This window comes from Mustela lutreola, chromosome 8, assembly GCF_030435805.1.
Source record: "Mustela lutreola isolate mMusLut2 chromosome 8, mMusLut2.pri, whole genome shotgun sequence".
Lineage (NCBI taxonomy): Eukaryota > Metazoa > Chordata > Mammalia > Carnivora > Mustelidae > Mustela > Mustela lutreola.
The window spans coordinates 114107609-114130765 of NC_081297.1; the positions used below are offsets into that span (position 1 = coordinate 114107609).

At 35.8% G+C, this 23157-nt stretch overlaps 1 protein-coding gene across 16 annotated transcripts in view; it reads right to left on the bottom strand.

Annotated features, from left to right (window-relative positions):
• Positions 1–23157, bottom strand: part of PPFIA2 (PTPRF interacting protein alpha 2) — a 497227-nt gene that overhangs the window by 144367 nt on the left and 329703 nt on the right. For all 16 annotated transcript variants that reach the window (XM_059186425.1, XM_059186440.1, XM_059186429.1 and 13 more), the window contains one exon: positions 9980–10096. In XM_059186425.1, the coding sequence (XP_059042408.1) occupies positions 9980–10096 (117 nt within the window). The remainder of the gene's footprint in view (positions 1–9979; positions 10097–23157) is intronic.

Genomic DNA, 23157 nt, shown 5'->3' on the forward strand with positions numbered 1-23157 from the left:
TGGCAACAGGAGTGGTTTCTGTGAAATGGTGGGACAAAGACCTTATTAGAATAGATCTATAAAAACTGTAAAGAAAGCACCTGGGGAAAATGAGTAGACAACCCCTTTGAAGAGCTCTGTGGCAAAGGGGAGCCAAAAGAGAGCAACAGCTGTTGGAAGAAGTAAGGTCAAAAGAGAATTTTTTTTTTCTTTTAGTTGGAAGAATTTTGTATGTTATAGGAATGGGATAAAGAAAAAAAAATGACAAGGAAAGCACAGTAAGAATTGCTGGGGGAGTATAATTGATAGATGACTGCTAGAGACATCAACACAGGAGACCACAAAGTTATCCTTGTATAAGGTTTAGTTTTGAATTTTTTAAAGATTCACGCTCAGTCTATTAAGCCCTTTCATCCCCTTAGACACATGGACAAATTTAAGACTTTGCTTAAAGTGCATACTCTTATGTTTTGAAATCCATGAAATCAGGTAGTTGATACGCTGCCTTTCTTCAGCCACGTTCACTTTTAATATTTGTATCCTTATACCATTTGCATCGGCTCCTCCTGTTCACAAGCTGTAAGACTTTGAGCCAGTAATCTTTGCTCTACAAACCTCACAGGGTTATTGCAGGGATCCAATAAAAACAATTGTGTAAAAGCACTTTTGGAAAGCTGTAAAAGGCTTTATGCCAGTTATTTATCTTGTTCATTTTGGTGTGTAGCCTTTGTTAAGCAGATTTCCACAGAGGCTTGAAGAAGGGTTTGCCTATCTTTAAAAGGCCAGAGCCACCATTAAGGAATATTCTTCAGAATACTCATCCTGGCATATGCAATTTCCCTGCAGATAAAGGGGATTTCTGGTCATACAAGTTTAGAAAAAGCAGAATACTGCTCCTCTTGGAGCCTGAGAATATTAAAATATAAATCTAATGATTACTACAGTTAAGATGCTAGTTCAGAAAGTATAGCACAAAATTTCCTAATATTCTCATCCTAGGAATTCTCTTTCTGGGGGAGTGAATTCTATAAAACACACATTAAATTCCTAGCAAACTTGTGCTTTGTGAGATATGATAAGATGGATAAACTCTACAAAAGTGAAAAATAAAAGTAGGTCAACCACAGAGCATCTGAATAATAGACTTAAAGTTTTTCCTGGATTGACTCAGCAGATCAGACAAAACAACAAAAAAGAAGAAAAAGTGCTTGTACTTCTATACAACACTTTAAGGAAGCAAATCCTTGGTATAAAATAAACACTCAAATTATGCCAATAGGATGGAGGTAAATGAACACACTTTCTGTCAAATTCTGTGAATCATTCTTTTAAAGTCTGAAGATAACCTGCTTCAGCAACTGTGTGCTTTTTTCGTCTGCCCTCATATCTGGGCTGATAATATGATACTGAATTTGCTCTCAAAGATAGACAAGTCAATTCCCCTTTCTCTTCCCATCTAGTAAGGTCACAGTTAAAGCATAAAAAACCCAGGCACTGCATTCAGAGAGATTTATTTTGAGTTTAACGAGCTTCCACACAACATTAGAAGATTTCTATTTCTCATTTTTGCTATTGCGTATAGAAGATGCCTGACTTTTGGTCCAAAGCTTTTTCTTCAACTGAGCTCCTATAAAACTGACATGGCACAACTTCATGTACATATGAATGAACCATGGAACATCCTAAACTTGGCTCTTCTGGGCCCTTTTGTAGCCAGTCATAGACCTCTAAGCCATTCCAGCCATATATATCACGGGCTACACTTGGACCTCTCTTTCCTGAGAGGTGCGCTAACTCCAAGATGGCAAATTCATAAATCCCATCCCTTTGCTTGGTTTCATTGCTTGAAAATTCAAATAAAGAATAAAAGAGAAGTATACACAGTTGCTATGAGGAATTAGATTACAATATATGGGATCAATGCACAGAGAAAATATTCTATTAGGGCTAATCAGATGTAAACAAATACAAATGATGATTATCTTTGATATAGAGAAGAAATTGGGGCCTAATCAATAATATATAAAATAAGCCACAGTTAACAAAGACTAAATTTCTGGAAGAACAGTTGCTGGCAGTAGTTGCCTTGTAGTGAGGAAGGCACATAAAAATAGCCAAAATGCAGTGAATACACTGAAGACATTGCCATGGATAACTACTTTTAACTAGAACTTTGTGGAGGACTCTGAAAGAAAGGCATTTGTGCCAAATAATGTTTATTAGTATTTGTACTTTTTTTAAAAAAGATTTTTTTTTATTTATTTGAGAGAGAAAGTGAGAGTGAGAGAGAGCATGAGAAGGGAGAAGGTCAGAGGGAGAAGCAGACTCCCCATGGAGCTGGGAGCCCGATGCGGGACTCTATCCTGGAACTCCAGAATCATGACCTGAGTTAAAGGCAGTTGCTTAACCAACTGAGCCACCCAGGCACTGTATTAGTATTTTTGAATAGAAATATGGTATATTTATAAGCCAAACACTTAAATGTGCAGCTATCAGCTTTGTGTGAGATAATGCAGCATCTTCATATTATGGTATTTCATAATAGGTCATAATAGCATGATGAAATAAAATCCTTTTGTCATCACTGAGGATCACATTGCTCATATATTAATTTTTTCTAAGTGCCTATTTTTGTCTTTAGTGGCTCATCTAAAATACAGCATCGTAGTGCTAGAAATCCACAAAACCCTTAATTTTGGTAAAGGCCCATGCCGTATTTCATTTCTTATAACACTTCAGCTCTATGTCCTTCATGATCAAAGTTCTATGAAGCAAACTCTATATACTTAGTTCCTAGATTTTCTGATCTGAGGATTATTCTTAGCACTGATTTTTCATTTTATTTTGTGAATTTTTTGGCCATAATTTTTTTGCTTATCAGAACAAAGGAACTAAAAGAATGTGAATAAAAATCCATATCTGATTTTGTATTTATTCAGCTTTTACATTTACATATTATTGTTGCTTAAGTTGTTATGTTACATTTTAACTTCAGAACAATCATGAATTAATGTCAGATTCTAAGAGAAGAGAATAAATAAGAACAACAATTCTAAAAAGTGATCAAGCAGCTTGGTTCATTCAGAACACCTAGGTTCAAAGTGAGGATAACAAGCAAAGGAAACTTGAGGGGAGCAGAGAGCTACCACCCTAGAAAGGGCCTCACATCGTAAAATGTGCTTCACACTTTGTAATGTCACTGACAAATAAGCCACTTCCTTCACCCTTAGCTCTGTGAAGAACTAAAGTAATGTATCAGTCACTGAGGAATAAGAACTGTCAAAAGGTACTGCACATAGTAAAATTCAACTATTGTTTTGTGTGACTTCTATTTTAGTTTTACACATATATGCAAACAGACGTAATAATTCAGAGTAAAAGGTTGAAATTAAATTGTATTTCTTTTTTTTTAAGATTTTATTTATTTATTTGACAGAGAGAGAGAGAGAGAGATCACAAGTAGGCAGAGAGGCAGGCAGAGAGAGAGAGAGAGAGAAGCAGCCTCCCTGCTGAGCAGAGAGCCTGATGCCGGGCTGGATCCCAGGACCCTGAGATCATGACCTGAGCCGAAGGCAGAGGCTTAACCCACTGAGCCACCCAGGCACCCCTAAATTGTATTTCTTATAGTCGTTAGCAGATAGGTAGGTCTCTAGGATCTGGGGGTGGGAGACAGCCCAGGGCAAAACAACAAAGAGAGGTCCATATACCATAAATGTAAATATTTAATGATTATAAATCCAGTCAGCAAACTGTCAAGAAAAGTATAACCTGTTATTTCCCTTGAAAGGATACCTTCACATTGACTTTTAGATCAAATTCTAAATAATAATTCTCAGTCTCCTTAAAGTTGTATGGCAGGACTTAGCTAGCTATGGCCCTTGGGCTATAGTCTGCTCACCTTATCTCAGTCTCAGCTCCTTCCAGAGTACTGGACTGGTTTTGCCTGAATAGATACCTCAGCCAGCACTTTCATTTTATGGAACCCCATCAAACAGGCGCCCCCTGGCCACTCCTTCAGTCTAGGAATGGGCATACTAGAGTTCAGGCAGATACAGACATTGCTCCTGGGAAGAAATCAATAAAGGCCTGGAGGCAGGTGAAGGTCAGTTTGGTCAGAGAGTCTGGGCTTCCAGGTACCTGGCATGTGGTCAGGAAGGGGTGGTGGTGTGGCTCACAGGTGTGCAATTTCCCCTGGTCTCCTGAACTTCTCATCCTGTAGAGGGGCAAGAGGGCCACAGCAAGGCCCACTAAATCATGGACCTCTCTTGCCTAGGTTTAAGAGCCATACTTGTAGCGACCAAAAATCTGGACTGCCATTGCCTTGGGGATCTGTTCAGAGTTAAAAAATAAATAAACAGATAATGATAATAATAACTTGAAGAAGTTGTGGGAAAAATTAAAAAAACATTAAGAGCACACTCTTGGATAGAAAATCAGCTCTATGATCCATATATACAATGGAGTATTATGCCTCCATCAGAAAGGATGAATACCCAACTGTTGCATCAACATGGATGGGACTGGAGGAGATTATGCTGAGTGAAATAAGTCAAGCAGAGAGAATCAATTATCATATGGTTTCACTTACTTGTGGAGCAAAAGGAATAACATGGAGGACATTGGGAGATGGAAGGAGAAGTGAGTTGGGGGAAATCAGAGTAGGAGACAAACCACGAGAGACTGTGGACTTCGAGAAATAAACTGAGGGTTTTGGAGGGGAGAGGGGTGGGGTGGTTGGGTGAGCCTGGTTGTGGGTATTAAGGAGGGCATGTATTGCATGGAGCACTGGGCGTGGTGCATAAACAATGAATTTTGGAACACTGAAAAAAATTTAAAAAAATGTAAGAAAAGGGGTTTAGATAAAAAAAAAAAGAAATCAACCTTAAAAAACAAGGGAATATATATATATATATATATATATATATATATACACACACACACACATACATATAATAAAAGAAGAAAAGATCAGAAAAACTAAGATTGGATTAGAATGAATTTTTGTAAAAACTCAACAGTAACACATATAGAAGTCATCCAGGGATGTGAGAAGGAATATCAGAGCATAATCTTGTCTGGAGGTGAGAATACCGGGGTTGTGGTCCTGCTCTGGACCAAGAAGTCCTTTAATCATTCTAAGTAAGTCTCAATTTCATTACTGGTAAAATTAAGAAAAGGAAAATCTCAATCAACTTTGGAAGTCTGATGTGTTAAAAAGTGTTAAGTGATTTTTTAAAAAGATATCTAATCAAGATGCTCCCACGTTAACATACTTCTCTATCTTCCCATTGCTTTGGGAATAAAATTAAACTCCTTACCATGTCCTGCAAGAACTTACATAATCTGACCCTGTTCACTGCTCCATCCTGTCTCCTGCTGTTCTCTCCCTGGACCACTAGGTTTCAATGACCCCATCATCCTTTCTTCCCAAGAATGTGCCAGAGAAGCTCTATGCCACCATTGGTACATTTGTACTTAGTGTTTCCTTTGCCTCAAAAACTCTTAAGTTTTTCCATGTGGTTGAATCTGTGTCCTCTTTCAGGTTTCAGTTCAATCCCCACCTGTTAAAAAAGTCCTTCCTCGCCATGTCTATGTAACATACTTCACACCAGTCCCTTGGTCACGTTCACTCCCTCTCATTTGTTTATTGCCTGGGCCCCCATCTGCTTTGTTCATTACTATGTCCCAACCAGTACCAGTACCTATATCCTAATACCTTCAATAATGTTGCCAATAAATATTTATTGAAAAATGCACAACCATGAAAACATAGTATTAATCAATATTATAACCATACTATTTATGGCTTATAATTAAGTTTTGTTTTTCAGTGTCTCTACTCTTTACAACAAAGCTGTAATTTGGGTATGACTATTTACCAGTAGCTGATGCTCTGGCAAGTTAATGTGCAAGTTCACCCAGCTAGTAACTGGCAGAGATGGAATTTGAATCCAGGTGCTGACATCAAACAAATCATTATTCCATGCTGCCTCTCTGACACCTCCTATCACAATTAATTTATCTCTCCTTTAAACTCTAATATCATTTTTGACACTACTTATTTATCGTGTTTTGCAATATTAATTGGGGCATGCTGATTTTTCGCTCTACTTTCTCAGCAAATTTATTACAGAGGTGATGTCTTCTGACTCTCCACCAGTGTCTAACATCCCACTTATCCACATCACTTAGCAAGTATTTGCAGCTGCAAAAAATAATTGGAAGTACAGAATATATGAGTCAGGAGCATTATTATCTCCTTTACAAGAGCAGTGTATTTATGCAAAAATTTAACAAATTAATTCTCCTCTAGAAATTAACAGGAAGAAAGTCATTGAGCCCAGTTCTGAACTTTCAGTGGGGTAAAATTTAGTGTCCTGAAAAATTTTATTATCCTCTGAGTATTTACGTTCTTCTAGAATAACTGATGAAATTTATGTCCCACAGAAACATTTAAACTAGTTTCAGTTAAACTTACTTTTTCTTTTAATTTTTTTAAGTGTTGAAAACAATTATATAGCTTTTCTATGAGTAATAAGGTCTGTTTCAGAGTGTGCTTTTTTGAGACTATTTTTATCACTATTTTGTCAACAGGATTCTCAAGTCACTGAGATAAAACATCTGTTGGTTAATAACCCACCCTGACTATGTAATTTAAGTAACTTTACTACCCTAAGCAAAGGGTAAATCCTTGTGACTAGGATTTACAAGTCACTCTCTGGCAGTTCCATAGTATCTCACAATGGTTTTCTGTATATCTCCCCAACCACCATTTTGCAATTTATGCATTAATACCACAGTAATCCTTCACTGACAATCTTCATTGCGCAGACACTCCCCAAAATATTATTTCCTTTTTTTGCTTGATTAAAAGCAAAAATTAAGTGGTAGGATTTAAATTATAATCCTATAACACTTGTTACTCAGTGGTATTGAAATACTTTGAATAATCAAGCAACAGAGAATAATTTTAAAAAGTAAAGATGCTTTATAACATTTATGTATGTAAGTTAGGAGTATTTATATAAGGATAGTAAATATAATGATAAGGATATTATTTCATATTTTATCCATAAATGTCAGCAGTTAGAATATGGAGGGGATCTAACATACAGCAAGGTGGCTATTATCAGCAGTACTGTATTATATACTTGGAAGTTGCTGAGGCCAAATCTAAAATATTCTTAGTATATGTAACTGCATACACACAAAAGGTAATTAGGTGAGATATGAATGTGTTAATCTTATTGTGGTAGTTTCTTCACAATATAGACATATGCTAAATCACCATGTGGTATACCTTAAATTTACACAATGTTATGTGTCAATTATATCTCAATAAAACTGGAAACAAAGAAATGGCAGGCAAACAAACATGTTATGAATGAGTGAATGAATAAATAAATACATGAAAATAAAACTGATGGTAACTAGAGCTAAGAGGATTGGGAAGTAGATTAAATATATGATGAAGATTAAGAGGTACCATCTTCCAGTTATAAAATGAATAAGATGTGGAGATGTGATATACAACATAGGGAATATAGTAAATAATATTGTAAAAATTTTGTATGGAGACTGATGGTCACTATACTTATCATGGAGATCAATTTATAAGGTATATAAATATCATCAGATCACTGTGTTGTATACCTGAAACTGAAATAATATTGTGTATCAATTATACCTTAATAAATAAAAAAACAAAAAAACCTCTCAAATTTTCAAAATACTTTCCTGAAGGACATTTCAGGGGTAATATGAATTGAAACAAGTCACTTATTTTAAATTAGAAAAAAATACATACATGATGATACATATTTTAGGCCTAAATTGGAGGAGAGAGGCATGCTATTTTTAATAATACCAGTGTATCATTACTTTAAAACATTTGGAAATTACTCTTCTTATATTTCTGGGAAATTGGGAAAAAGAGAATACCAATAACTACAATGTTTAAAAATCTTTAGTTACATCCATAAGGAAGAGTAAGTTAGCAATGGCACAGAATCTCTCTTCTACGCTGGCTGACATGCCTTCTCCAAGAGCCAAAAGGCAAAGAAAGTTAGAGACAAGTACTTTATATCGCTAACTACTCAGAGTCCTCAGAATATGTGCAGTCTAATAGAAACAAACATCTATTATACATAGGTCCTCATCCAGATACTAGAACCATGAATTTTCTTACTTTCTAATGCCTAGATATTTGGTAGTTATATGTTAAAATAAATGACATTTGAAAAAAAAAAACCAAAAAAACAAAAATGTGTGTGGGTACTCTCTCTCCTGAAAGTACCAGATGAACGCTTTAAATATCAAATGGTTTGTTAGGGAATAGACAAGATCTCAAGTTCTTTCTGCCTTTCAAAGACATATTTCTTTAATTCTTGTCTGGATTAGCATAAATACATCATTGTTAAAGAAAAAACAAAACAAAACAAAACAAACCACACACAATATTTTGTGACTTCTAAGAGAAAAAGGCTTCATGACCACAAAGTCCATTTTTACACCCGAATAAGTAGAGAAAATGTATAGCACTGTATTACTGATGACATAATTAAAATGAAACAGTAATAGAAAATTACAAGTTAGTTTCCTAAAGTGAGTTTTGAGTGCAAACAGCTTATTCTCAAGAGCTAGGTGATTTGTTTACCGGACTGATATCAGTTTAAATTTCATTCAAATTTGAGATACAGCTCATGAAACCTAGCCGTCAGACCGTAGTTTATTTTTAATACTCAGCTTAAGAGTTCTATAAAATACATGGATAAAGGCTAAAATAGTGAAGCCTTAAATTAAGAGCTCTTTGCCTCTCAGCCACCAGAACTGATGAGTGTCAGGAAATTAGTCTGGTTGACTTGGCCCCCTTTGCTGTCATACTTGAAGGAGGAAACGCGAGAAGCCCCTCCATTTGTTTCAACTGGATAAGTAAGGAAGTGTTCGGTTTATTTTCAGCTAGGAAGACTGGTGCTTTTGTTTCATGGTCCAGTCCCTTGTTTCTTGATCTCTGTTCTGAAACCTCTTGACATTGACAATGACACTTATTGCTACCTAATTCATGCAGTCCTGATGTTTAAAGATCAACCATCTGAAGATGTAGCTGGTAATGGCAAATAACTCCACAGATTATCTAAGCCTCAGGCACAGGATATGCAAACTCTTCATCATCTTTATCTGAGTCCAGACCAACCAGCAACTGACCTTCCTTTTGTTCTGGAAACAAATGGGTTAGCCCAGAAAAGGGCCAGACAGACTGATGGTGTTCTTACCCTGGGTAGAACCCCCAACCAAAGGAAAATCTTTCCCTTTTAAAAACAGTAAAAGTCCCAAGAGTTCTGGTATCTTTTAATAAAATTTCTCATTAACAGGAATACTGTTAGGACCTTCTTAAACACATGGAAAATGCCAAATAGGAGATTACTAAAAAATTCTTGCAGTGATACGCCACAGATGAATTGCCAATTGTACATAATACCATTTATAAATCAAAAGTATTGTTATTATACTTAGAATTCCTGGATATATATTAAAGATACACCTATCTGTGCAAATATATTTATTCAATTATACATATGTTCAATTAGATATATAATTTAATTATTTCAGAGAATCATGTTAAGTATCAAGTATTGAGAAATTCAAATATATATTTATATATTTAAACACATGCATATTATTTTTAAGAAAATCAAATTAAATCACCAAATGAAAAGTCATCATGACTTTTTTTTTTAAAAAGATTTTATTTATTTGACAGACAGAGGTCACAAGTAGGCAGAGAGGCAGGCAGAAAGAGGAGGGAAGCAGGCTCCCCACCGAGCAGAGAGCCCGATGTGGGGCTCGATCCCAGGACCCTGGGATCATCATCATGACCTTTTGACCAACAAATCAAAACATAATAAAGAATGTTTATCACATGGACTTCATATTTCATATTTTTGTCAAATGACATAGAAAGTAAATATTTCTAGGTAGGACCATGTCATCTGTGTCATACCTTTTCATGGACTTTCTGACCAGGTTCCATCCCTTCAAGATGTTCTGATTCTGTGGACCCCTCACTTGATGCCATTTTTCTTTGTATATGAACATTTTGTTCACGCAAGGCAACAATCTGCAAAATAAAAGCACTATGCCTTAAAAATCTAAAATAGAGCATAAAGTATAGAATAATTGAATTTATTTAAATGTGGCTAAGAACAAATGAATACACACAAATAATTAGAAGACAAACCTTAAATTTTATTCATATTTTTACTTAAAAATATTTTTAACATTTAGGTTAGCATTTTGAATAATAATTACATGAATACGATATTCATTGAAGAAAATATTTTCTAGTTGAAAAATGTATCTATATAGTCGGAAATGTGTCTAAATTAATGCCATGATCCATGTGGTATTAATTCAGAAATTAATTCAGAAATTACTTTTTAAAATTAATTTATGAAATGGGATTAAAATTCATATCAGTCTATATTTTTAAAATATAAAAGGAAGAGAAATGAAAACATTGCAGGCTGAAGGCAGGTTACAAGCACATTCAATCACTCTAAGAGGTAGCATATCTGTAATTTTAAAATAAACAAAAACACAGACTGGACTTAATTTTGTGCCACTGTCATGAGTACTTAGAATTAAATGCATCTCATTATCCTTATTTTAATGGCCATTATCTTAGTGCTGCTTGTTCAATTAATTTGTAGAAGACTTCTCAAAAAGCAATTCATTCTTGAAAATTTTCAGCTCCACTTTTCATAGTATTTTCAACTAAGAAAGATTCTCAGATAGTTACAGTTTAAGTGATCTTAGTAATAAGAGAAAAAAATAACATTCTAACATTTTTAAATGATGTTTTAAAATACAGTTGCTATTTATACATATTTTTGAAGGTATTTTACATTAATACCATAACTTATTAATTTCTTGGCAAATCCTATTATATAAATGATGAGGGAATAGAAGGCTAGCTGAGGACAAAGCAGAAGCTGGCACTCTACACACCCACTCCCCACCCCTGCCTTGACATGTGTGGTATTCCTCAGGCATTCTTGGCTGCCCTAAAGGAAAAACAAGTAGTTAACTTATAGAGACCACAATCCTGCAAGACCTGAGTCTCCCTCCATTTACAAATGTCCTAGTGATTTACAAGGAAGAGGCTTTCTTATCAATAACCAAACTTCCAGAGACCCATAAATCAGTCCTGAAGCCCTAACATCATCTTCCCCTCCATAAAACTGAGGGAGACTGAGGCAGAGGGAAATGTAAATAAAGTTAAATTTTTTCCAAACCTAAAGCTCATTGATGAGGACCTGCGATAGCAGGAGTGTGACATTCCTTCAGGAAGCTCTCAACAGTCTGTTAATACCTTCTAAAAGAAAAAACAACCTTAACTTGACAAATAGCAAAACCTCCAGTATCCTGTGTGTCTTCTTCTTTCAAACGCTCCCTTTTCCTTACCTCCCCCAACCCCACAGTATATAATCAGCCCAATCCCCACAACCCCAGCGCAGCAGCTTTTTATGCCCATGGGTCCTGTCCCCATGCTTTAATAAACCACCATTTTGCACCAAAGACGTCTCAAGTCATTGACTTGGTCATTGGTTCCGGCCCTCACCTCACCAAACCTCACTTAAATTCTAAAACTTCATCATTAACAACTCAGATATTGAGTTAATATTGGTTCTTGGGGAAATCAATGCCTATAGTATTTAATACACAATAAATAGTCTATCACACGAGTCCAGTACGTCGCATAGACCAATAATTGCCAAATAAATGTAAAAGGTCAAGTTGTCCCGTGGCTGTCCCCATCCCTGCCACTACTTCATTGCCCAGATGCACAATGCTGTGTTCATGAGATCAGGTATCTGGTATATGACCTCCAGCATTAACATATGCATATCATTTTATAAGGCCGATCACCAAATAACGAAGAACAACTCTTCAAGTGCTCTTCTTGAACTGCAGTCAGCAAACAACAGGTTCTCTTCCTCCTACTTTTGGCCACCTACAAGCTATCATCCACAAAGCAGCCAGATTCACCTTTGAAACTTCACTTACATTGTGTCACTCTTCGCATTCCAAAGAACCTCAATGTTTTCCCAAATTATTTAGCTTAAATTTAAACTTCTTAACAAAGTCTAGAATACCCCATATCATTCCCTCAGTCACAACAGCTTCCTTTCTGTCTCTCAAATACACCAGGCTCTTTCTCATCCAGATTTTAGGAACTTAATCTTCCTGCCTAAAACATTCTTTTCCACCTCAGACCACAAGTAACACAATCCCAGCTTTCAAAACTCAGCCGAAATACCATTCTTCAGAGAAAACGTACCTTGCTGTCAAACACTTGCTATAATTTCCCTGCTTATTATTGTGTGTATTTCACTGACTAAATTCCAATATTTTTTCCTTTATTTGCTTAATCACTTTGCTTATTTATTTAGCTATCAGAAGTCCTAATAATATGTCAGGAGAAAACAATTTTCGGAAGACCTTATGGAAAACAACATTTTCATATGAAGCAGCACATTATATTATTATGTGCAAGGTTTAGTTTATTCAATAAAAATGTGTTGATTTAAATAATGAATGGATAGGGATAAACAAAGAATAAAACCTAATTCATTCAGAAGTAACAAAAAATAATGATTTAGAGTGTGTGGGAGACTTCGGAGACATTTCTCTGATGTTAGAACAGAAATGGATTATACTAACGGAACAATAAAATAGTCCCTTGGTATATCATTTCTATATTAATTCTTAACATCTTGTCTCTTGAATAAAAGAATAATATTATATTATCATCATTACATAATGAAATTTTATTTCAAATTTTTTAAAAATTTAAGCATTGTATGCTGACATTCCACTAACATCCATGGCTTAACAAATATGTTGACAAAGATAATAATAAGTTTTTAAAAATTCTATGCATTTTCTTTCATTATTTAATCTACTTAGCTGTGAAGAGAGAGCTCTTTTTTAAAAGATTTTACTTATTTATTTGACAGAGAGAGACACAGCAAAAGAGGGAACACAAGCAGGGGGAGTGGGAGAGGCAGGCCTCCTGCTGAGCAGAGAGCTCCATGTGGGGCTCCATCCCAGAACCCTGGGATCATGACCTGAACCAAAGGCAGATGCTTAACAACTGAGCCACCCAGGCACCCCGAAGAGAGACCTTTTAAAAAAATATATATTTAAAAACCAAATTTAACTCTATGTTCAGAAAAAGTTCTATTGGTTTAGTAATTCAGATAAATTTTAAACATGGCTTTGTGCCTAAAATAAAGCAGGCCCTCTAAAAAGGTTTACTGAATGACTCAGTGAATTAATACCCTAAATAATAATAATAAAAGTCAAAATGCCAAATTCATATGGAAAACACTATATGCAAATATAACTGTGCATCTATTTAAAAAAGGACAAATATCAAGTGTTTTACAAAGTATACCCATGACAGTTCTAAGAATTACATAACTTTCAACAATCAACATACAAATTCTACTTTTTTTGGTTGTTTTTAACCAAGCCCACAAATTGGGTTTTTGAAGTAGGAGAACAGATGTAGAATCCTCTATATTCTTTAATGATTTAAATGATTTAAGATTTTATTTTTGCCCAATAACAAATTATCCTGAGGGGTTATGAAAGCAAAGCTTCAGCATCTGATTTGATTTTAGGTGTTAGTAATCTTTATTCTTTCAGGAGGGAAAAAGCTAGAGGTTCTCTCCTGTGAATGCAATGTTGGGGGTTGGGCCTCTTTAATGTTTTCAAAGGGCAGAGAAGTTCACCTAGAAATCACAGGGCCTCTAGGTAGCAGAGGTCTCTTTAGGAAATTCTCCCAGCTGACTTAAGAAACAAATGCAATGGGGTGCCTGGGCGGCTCAGTGGGTTAAAGCCTCTGCCGCCTTCAGCTCAGGTCATGATCCCAGGGTCCTGGTATCGAGCCCCACATTGGGCTCTCTGCTCAGTTGGGAGCCTGCTTCCTCCTCTCTCTCTGCCTGCCTCTCTGCCTACTTGTGATCTGTCTGTCAAATAAATAAATAAAATCTTAAAAGAAAAAGAAGAAGAAGAAGAAGAAGAAGAAGAAGAAGAAGAAGAAGCAAATGCAGGAGATGGCTTGAGAACTAGCTTGTAAACAAACACAGAATGAAAGGAAGTTGATGGCCCCAAAACATTCTTTGGGCTCTCACTGACAGGGAGTGCTGTGAAAGGGAAGGGAGGGTGACTTGTCTAGGATACCAAAGTAGTCCTAGATCCCTCATTGCTAAACAGCATGACCTACTACAAATGAGACAGCGTGGCAGGTAGGAGGAATCACTTCCAGGTAGACTCTGTAAAAACTGGCTTACCCATTTGTTACATAACTGCCAGAAAGTACTGGAAACTCACCATGTGCCAAGCATTGTGCGAAATTATTTTAATCTACAAAATGGATTTTATGATCCACACTTAAGAAGTGATTAAACTGAGATAAACAGAGTGTGATAAGAACTAAGCAGGAATCAAGTGAAAATTAACTCCTTAACTTGATACCTTCTACTTTCTGTCAAATTGCCTCACATGGCTTAAGTCAGGGAAGTTCATAGTGGGTGGGGATGGGGAAAAAGCATTTCCCTTCCAAGTACTTCTACCTTCCCATCTGGAAAACCTTTGTATTATCATTAAGGTATGGACCCCTCCCTGGAGATTCACATCCAGGCATAGCTGTGCCTACATTTCCAGTTTATCAATCCACTGAAGGCCCATGGAACTCTGGTCAAGGGGAACTGCCCAGTCATTTTAATTGATAAACCATGATTTGTCAACTGTTTGTTGACACGTTTTTAAATGCCCAGCATCCCTTCAATATTACTTTTGTTATATCCTATACTTCCACTGCGGTATTTTCCTTCCCTACTCTAAACCTAGAGACTGTCAGTCAGGGGGCCAGAACTCAGGGCAAATGTGTGGGCACATGATCCAAGCCAGGGAAATTGGAATACTCCTTGAGATGTTTCTGGCAGAGCTATGGGGGAAGATTTGTTTTCTACAGGCTTAAGCTGGTAGGATACAATCAGGATGGCTGTTTACCATCAGTTCTAGCTCATGGAGAAAAGCACACAATAAAGAGCCCTGATGAATTAGATCTGCTCTTAATTCTAGCCATTCTTAAATCACCTCTACCCTTGGCATTTCATTAATATGAGCCCCAAACTTTTTTTTTTTTTTTTTTTTTTTGCTCAAATTTGCTTTTCTGTAACTTATAACTAAAAGCGTCCTTGAAAATATAACAAGGGGCATGGAAGGCAACATGGAATTTCTACGTGGAGATTTTGAAGAATGACTAAGCATTTATCAGTTGGAGACAATGGGGGTGGGGAGAAAACCATTCAGGAAGATAGAAGAACATGAGCTCTTTGTGTACCTAGTACTATGGGTTATTTAATATTCCTGTGGTGAACACTATCTGGATGAAGATAAAAGAAAGACAGGAGACTAAAGAAACTGAAGTACCTCAACTAAAACTCTGCCATCTGTGTTCTTCTTGCTCTGACTTATTGCTTCACTACCACTCTTATTTTGTTTCCTGATTGCTCATCTAGCTTCTGAGAGCCTGACCCATTGTGTCTATGCATTTCTAAACCCATGATATTTCCAGGCCAATCTTCCAAGTTTTGTTCTTGCCTTTGCCTCTGTCAAATTGTTTTTGGCTCCTGGATTGGGGCTGGTCAGAAGGACCAAGCCATGATTAGAAGCTTAGAATTTTCAACTCTACCCCCTGATTCTCCAGAAAGGGGATATGGCTTGGAGTTAATGATTGATAAAGCCTATGTGATGAAATTTCCATAAAGATCCTAAAGTATGGAGGTGAGGGGGCTTCCAGGTTGGAGAACATAACATATCCATGTGCTGGGAGAGTGACATACCCCAACTCCATAGGGACAGAAACTCCTGGGCTTGGGACCCTCTCAGACCTTGCCTATATTTCTCTTCATCTGGATGTTCATCTGTATCCTTTAAAAAAAATGGTAAATGTCGGGACGCTGGGTGGCTCAGTTGGTTAAGCAGCTGCCTTCGGCTCAGGTCATGATCCCAGCGTCCTGGGATCGAGTCCCATATCAGGCTCCTTGCTCCGCAGGGAGCCTGCTTCTCCGTCTGACTCTGCCTTCCACTCTGTCTGCCTGTGCTCGCTCTCGCTCACTCTCTCTGACAAATAAATAAAATCTTAAAAAAAAAAAAAAGGTAAATGTAACTGTTTTCCTGAGTTCTTTGAGTTGCTCTAGCAAATTAATAGAATCCAAAGAGGGGGTTATGGGAATCTCTGATTTATAGCAAATCAGTCAGGAACACAGATGACAACTTTTATTTACAATTGACATCTGAGGTGGGTAGGGGTATGGGGTAACTGGGTCATGGGCATTAAGGAAGGCATGTGATGAGCACTGGATGTTATATACAACTAATGAATCACTGAACATTACATCAAAAACTAATGATGTATTAATATTATATGTTGGCTAACTGAATTTAAATTTAAAAAGTATAAACAAACAAACAATTGACATCTGAAGTGGAAGGAGTAGTTATGTAGGACTGAGCCTTTAACCTGTGGGATCTACCACTACCTCCAGGAAGTGTCAGAATTAAGTTAAACTGTAAGACACCTGAAAGTGTTTCAGTGAATGCTTGGTGGAAGAATGCTCCCTTCCCACTCAGGCACACACACATCCGGTGTCAAAAGTATTTTAAGTGTGGTAGTCATGTCAGAGTAAAAGAGAACCACAAGGGGTAGACTGGGGTTTTCCTCTACACACCCTTTTTCCTTGACTGCTTCTGAAACATCTTTTAAGTCTTTGCTTACATGTCACCCATTCTGGGAATCTGGGACCCTCCTCCTTCCAGATTTAAGTTATATAATTCCTTAGCATTCTCCAATAACTCATACAAATTATCACTATCACAATTAGCTGTTAGTTTTCTGATTGCCCATTTTGCCACTGAGTGCCTCAAAACCAGAACTACATCTGATTATTTATTCCCAGTTCTTAAGATGCTGGTTAACAAGTAGGAGGCAATCTAGAAATACTTACAGATAGTTGCATGAAAAAAGACTATATGAATGGAAAACCTGATAGGGAGTTGGAAAAACTGGATGGCAAAGTTCTCAAAAATTTATACATGGCGAAGAAAATTAGTAATCCATGTGGAAGACAATGTAAGCTTGAAATCTTCCCAATGTTAAAAAATGATTCAATGATTCAAGGAGGATGGAACCCTGAGAATGGAAGAATTCATTGAGAAAATACAGGAGGATGAGAAGTACTGACCTAGTCTTATAGGATATTCACAGCTCTAATGTAAGGCAACAGGGCAGAAGGCAGAGACAACTATAAAGGAAGATACGGATGGGATCGTGGGAGGGTAGCTTAATGAAAGTTTACCAGAATTTTGCGTCTCATTGTGTCTTAAAATATTCAAAATATTGGGGCACCTGGGTGTCTCAGTTGGTTAAGCAACTGCCTTCAGCTCAGGTCAGGTCTGGGAATCCTGGGATCGAGTCCCATATTGGGCTCCCAGCTCCATGGGGAGTTTGCTTCTCCCTCTGACCTTCTCGCCTCTCATGCTCTCTCACTGTCTCTCTCTCTCTCAAATAAAATAAAATCTAAAAAAAAAATATTACAAGATATTTACAGGTGTATTGCAGCCTAGGTAATACAATTCAGGTATATTGAAGTACATGCTGTATTTATATGATTTAGATTTAGAATAGATTGACATTAGATGGAAAAATGGAATTCCATAGTTATCTAGAAATTTTTTTCAGCCAAACAGAATTCTTAACATAGGAAAAGAAAAGTAATGTAATTTAATTTAATTTTCACTTGGTTTTTCTCTTCTTTATTTTTTGAAAATATTAATCTACAGGACATTCTGAAGTTTGACAAGGAAGGCCAAAAAATAAGAAAGAGAAATTTAGAAATTAAGTTTCTAATTAAGAACTGTTAGCAATACTAATAGTTGTTATATATGTTGAATACCTATTATATGCCACAAATTGCAAAGCAATTTACAAGCATAATCTCTTTTAATCCTCCCAATAGCATAAATTGGGCATCATTTTAATTTTACAAAATAAGAACCTAGCACAGAGGGAATAAATAATATATTTAAGGTCACAGAGAAAAAGATGTAACAGAGACAGGTTTCTGACCCAGGTCTGATAACGTCAAAACTTGTTGTTTAAGTATTATGTTATAATGGCTTATGAAAATTACTTAAGTGATTCATTGCATACATAATCCAAACATTTATCTAGGTCAAGACTATAGTTCTGTGGTCTGATAGCAAGGGCATTTACCTGTCCTGATTTGGCAAAACAACTGAGATACAGTTTGAAAAATATCTTTAATTATTCCCAGGGATAAAAGTCATGCTGTTTACATTTTTATCATTTTTATTTAGAACTCTTATGTGGAACAGGCATTTCAAATTACTTTGAAAACTGCCCAACTACTGTTTAAAATAAATCATGTCTACTCTTCATCCCAATTCTCCAGAGATTGTCATTCTGGTATTTGTGAATTCATAGTTGCCTTTACCTACTTAAAAACAACTTCCAGACACTGCCCGTATCTAATTAACGAAGATTCTTTTCCTCTATTTTTACCCCAAACTCAATTAACAATTCCAAGAGTGAGACTTGCAGAAGTCTCACTGCGCTAACACATAATTTGCTTCTACACATATACTTATTCTAATTTAGCTGAATTCCACGCTTAGATTCCACTGACGTTGCAACATGAAAAAGCAAAGAAAACTAGTAGAACAGTAGAGATTTACGATTTAACGACTCTCTAGCCTCAATAGTTTGGATTTGTGTTGTTATATGGATTTGTGTTATCTGGGAAACCATAAAGATTGAGATACTTATTCAAACAAAATTAAGGACCTCAAGCCAATAGGCATGTCACTTTCCAGTGCTAGGTGTTGGCCACTGATCTGTAAGCACCACTGAAGCATATTAAAACCCGTGTAAAACAATGACATAGAGTAATGCCATTTGATCAGCTCCTATGTAACATTCATTTTCAATGTCGTTCAGTGAGTGACTGAAAACATGTGAAACTCAGCAAATTCAATGAATGACTGAATTGTTTTGAGAAGAGAATCAGAGGTTTGCATTGTAAGATTTTGCCTCTTGTCAAGTTTAGAAGATAGTTATTTAATCAATGATTTAATGTATGAATCCACGTACCCTAATGAATGATCAAAGAGCTTGGAGGCAGAAAACGTAGAAACCACTCACTTGGTGGTAGTTTCAGTATTAGCACTATACTATCTCTATTCAGTTGACAAATATTTACTGAATAAATGAGAACATGGTGTATACCTTTATTTTTAATCTGCTCCACTCTGGCTGACCAGCTTTCCCAGTTCCTATTAGATGAATTCACTGGGTACTCAAATTTAAACGCACATCACCAGTAAGTTTCTGGTGATTCTTTGATGGAAAACACAGTAAATGAACAGGGCATGAATTTGGACTATTTTCAAATTTTATATATGAACTGATATTGCTTATACCTAAAAAACATAAGAATTCCTTGTATAGTTTTTAATGGTGAAAAAATCCTTTTAACATTGATATTAGAGGGGCTCTTGGGTGGCTCAGTCAGTTGATTTTGGCTCAGGTCAAGATCCCAGGGATGCAGGATTGAGCTCCTTATCCCATTCTGTGCTCAACTCAGAGTCTTCATGAGATTCTCTCTTCCTTGCCCTTCCCCACTATGACACACTCTCTCTTTCTAAAATAAACAAATAAAATCTTTTAAAAACCCACTAACATTAACATTTTTATAGCCCATTTTTAAAACAATAACTGGCATGCGAAACTCTTATTGTTAGTTTTAAGTTTAAGACAATGGTTGCAATAACAATAGGATCTCAAATGTCTGCTAAGGTAGATTTGTTTTTTGCATGGAATACTTATATTCATTTTCACTGTTAACTATAATATTCTATAATATTAATTTCAATAGCTATGTTTGTAATATAACTATTGATATTTAATTCTACTATAAATTACAATTCTCTATGAAACTATCTCTATTCTATTCATCTAATTGGTATTTTAGTCATTCTTTTTTTTTTGATACTTGGTTACTCTTTAATTTATTTCCATTATTCAAATACTTCTCTAATATTTAAAATTACAATAAAGTCAAATGTTGGTATTTTCATTAGGGGCATATAAATGACTACAGGAAATACACAATGACTTAAACTGGAGAGAATTAGTGGACATTGTTAAGGCATGGGACTACTGTTGCAGCAGTTACTAGCTAAGAGTGGCATTAAATGGAAGAACAGTAATAAAAATGACCAAGGAAGCTGCTAATGTGATAAAATATACGAATTAATCAAAAGAATAAAAGCGAAAACAAAGTCCTAAAGAGTTTTCCAAAAGTATCAATAATAGGAAAACACTTTCTGAACAAATTATATTTATCACTGTAGGCAAGCAAGGTTCAGTTTAAAATATAAATAAGCAAAAAAAAAAAAAATGAAGAGGGGAGAATAATATTCACTGAGGTAAACTGAGAAGTGTAACACTGTGTATAAACAATTGCAATTAATTCAGTACTGAGTGCTGAAAATGTTGGCAGTAGCTTAAAGTTTTGAATGTCATGAAAAAAAAAATACACTGCAATATCTAACACCCAGGAAGATGCCAGTTGCTAATAATTCCTCCCCTCCCTGAAGACAGAATCTTATTAAAACAACAACAACAACAAAAACAAACTGTTAAATTAATTAAATAAGGAGGCCATTAGACTGATGTGGCTCTAATGCCATGGCATGCAATGTAAGCAAACCAAATTGTCACCCTTTAAAATGCCACAAAGTTAAGGAACCAAAATGTCAAGGACAGCCAATCACAAACAGTGCACTATGCTTTATAAGAGCCAATCAATATCTTTTCTTTGCATTGGTTCTCTCTCTTTATGGTCTGTTCCGCCATCACCCCCGACCCCTGTCTTATCAAGGAGAGCTTCTAACCATTTCCAGTTTGACCCTACTGCTTAATTTGAATGGATTTTTGTGTAAAGAAACTTTGAGAATTTTTAATATGCTTCAGTTTATCTTTTGACATGTCTCACAATGAAAAAAACAAACAAACAGGAGTTAGTAAAGGCATTGTTTATCATAAAGGACATGATGGCATAGAACAAAGGTTTTCTTCAAGATACTTCCCATAATCACTTGGCCCCTTTTTCTACCTAAAATCAGAAGCAAAAAAAACATGCTAATTTGAAATGGCCTTCAGCGAGGGCAGGAGGACAACTAAATGTAGTAATTACTTCCAAGAAAGAAAAAAAAAAAAAGCAAAAACGAGGAGACCAAGTCATGCTAAAAAAGAGAGTCACAGCAGTATAAAGGGGCCACTGGGTCCAGACATGGTTAGTTTATAGAGTAGCTACAAAACTGTGAATAAGAGTCTGCCTTTAAAAGTCTCAATAAACGTGTATTTTTTATGAAATGTGTTAAGAAATGAATGAAAGTTTCTATTTTATTTACATATACTGAGAAATACTAAAATGTTTTGAGCAAATATTGATTATTAAATTAATAAATGTAAATCTACCTAATACTGATCATGTTTATGTCATCTGTTTATTCAAGAGTAAATCATATGCTGTCAGGAATTTTTGGATGTTTTAGAATGAAATTTCCACTTTAATAATCCAAACACACTGTATTTCCATCAACAAACACGTGAATCTTTTAAAATGTCACATTAAAATTAATGTCACTGATCTGAGAGTATCCAGGCCCCCACCCTGCTTAGCTTCTGAGATCAGACAAGAAATTTAGCACAGTCAGGGATTTGAGGTGAATGGGGAATGAGGAGTTGTTGCTTCATGACTATAAAGTGTCAGTAATGCAAGATGAATACATTTTACAGACTGCTTACAACATAGGTGTATAGGTGTCCTTTGTTAACTATATGGTATTGTGCACTTTAACAGAGCTGAGAACACAGATCTCTTATTAAGTATTCTTACCACAGAAACAAAAATAAAAACAAAATACATCACCAAAAGAACACAAGAACATTTTTGGAGATGATGGATAAGCTTAGTATCTTGATTGTGGTGATGGTATTAATGAGCATATACTTAAGTCCAGACTCATGAGAATGTACGCACATTAAATAGGTACAGTTTTTGTAGATCAATACCTCAGTAACACTTAAAAAAGAGAGATGACCAATAAAGATATAAAAAATAATACATAAAAGTAACCTTCTTGAAGATGGACTGTATTCCCTTTCAGCACTATAAGATTTGATCTCCTCAGCTAGGCATGGCTAATACTGTGAATACATACATTTTTTGTTGTCCTGTTCACCTTTTTTCTCCCCCAATCAGTGCAAAAGTGACAAAATTGTAGACTGTGTCCTGGAACAATTTTTTTTTAACTCTTATATGGTAAGGGGGGAAGTCTTAAGGAAAAGAAAAGCATTTCAAAATGCTTAAAAAGCACTGGAGAAGGAGGAGAAGCAAGATGGAAGATAAGTAGGAGACCTGAATTTTGTCTTATCCTAGGAATACAGCTAGATAGTTATCAAACCATTCTGATCATCTACAAACTCAACAAGAAATCAAAGAAAAGAATAGCAGCAATTCTATGAACTGGAAAACAACTACTTTCCAAAGTATATGTTTTTCTAGGGTTGTTGTTCCCCTTTTAGCCTTGTTTTCTCATTCATCTATTCTTCTCTGGACAAAATGGAAAAACTCACCTCAGAAAAAAAAAAAAAAAAGAAGAACAAGAAAAAGTACCAAATGCCAGGGACCTAACCAATACAGACATCAGTAAGATGTGAGGACTAGAGAACTAGAGTTCAGAATGACAATTATAAAGATACTAGCTGGGCTTGAAAAAAGCATAAAAGATACTAGAGAATCCCTTTCTGGAGAAATAAAAGAACTAAAATCTATACAAGTCAAGATAAAAAAACTTTTAATGAGATGCAATAAAAAATGGAGGCTCCAACTGCTAGGATAAATGAGGCAGAAGAGAGAATTAGTGGTATAGAAGACCAAGTGATGGAGAACAAAGAAGCTGAGAAAAAGAAAGATAAACAATACTAGATCAATAGGGGAGAATTTGAGAGATAAG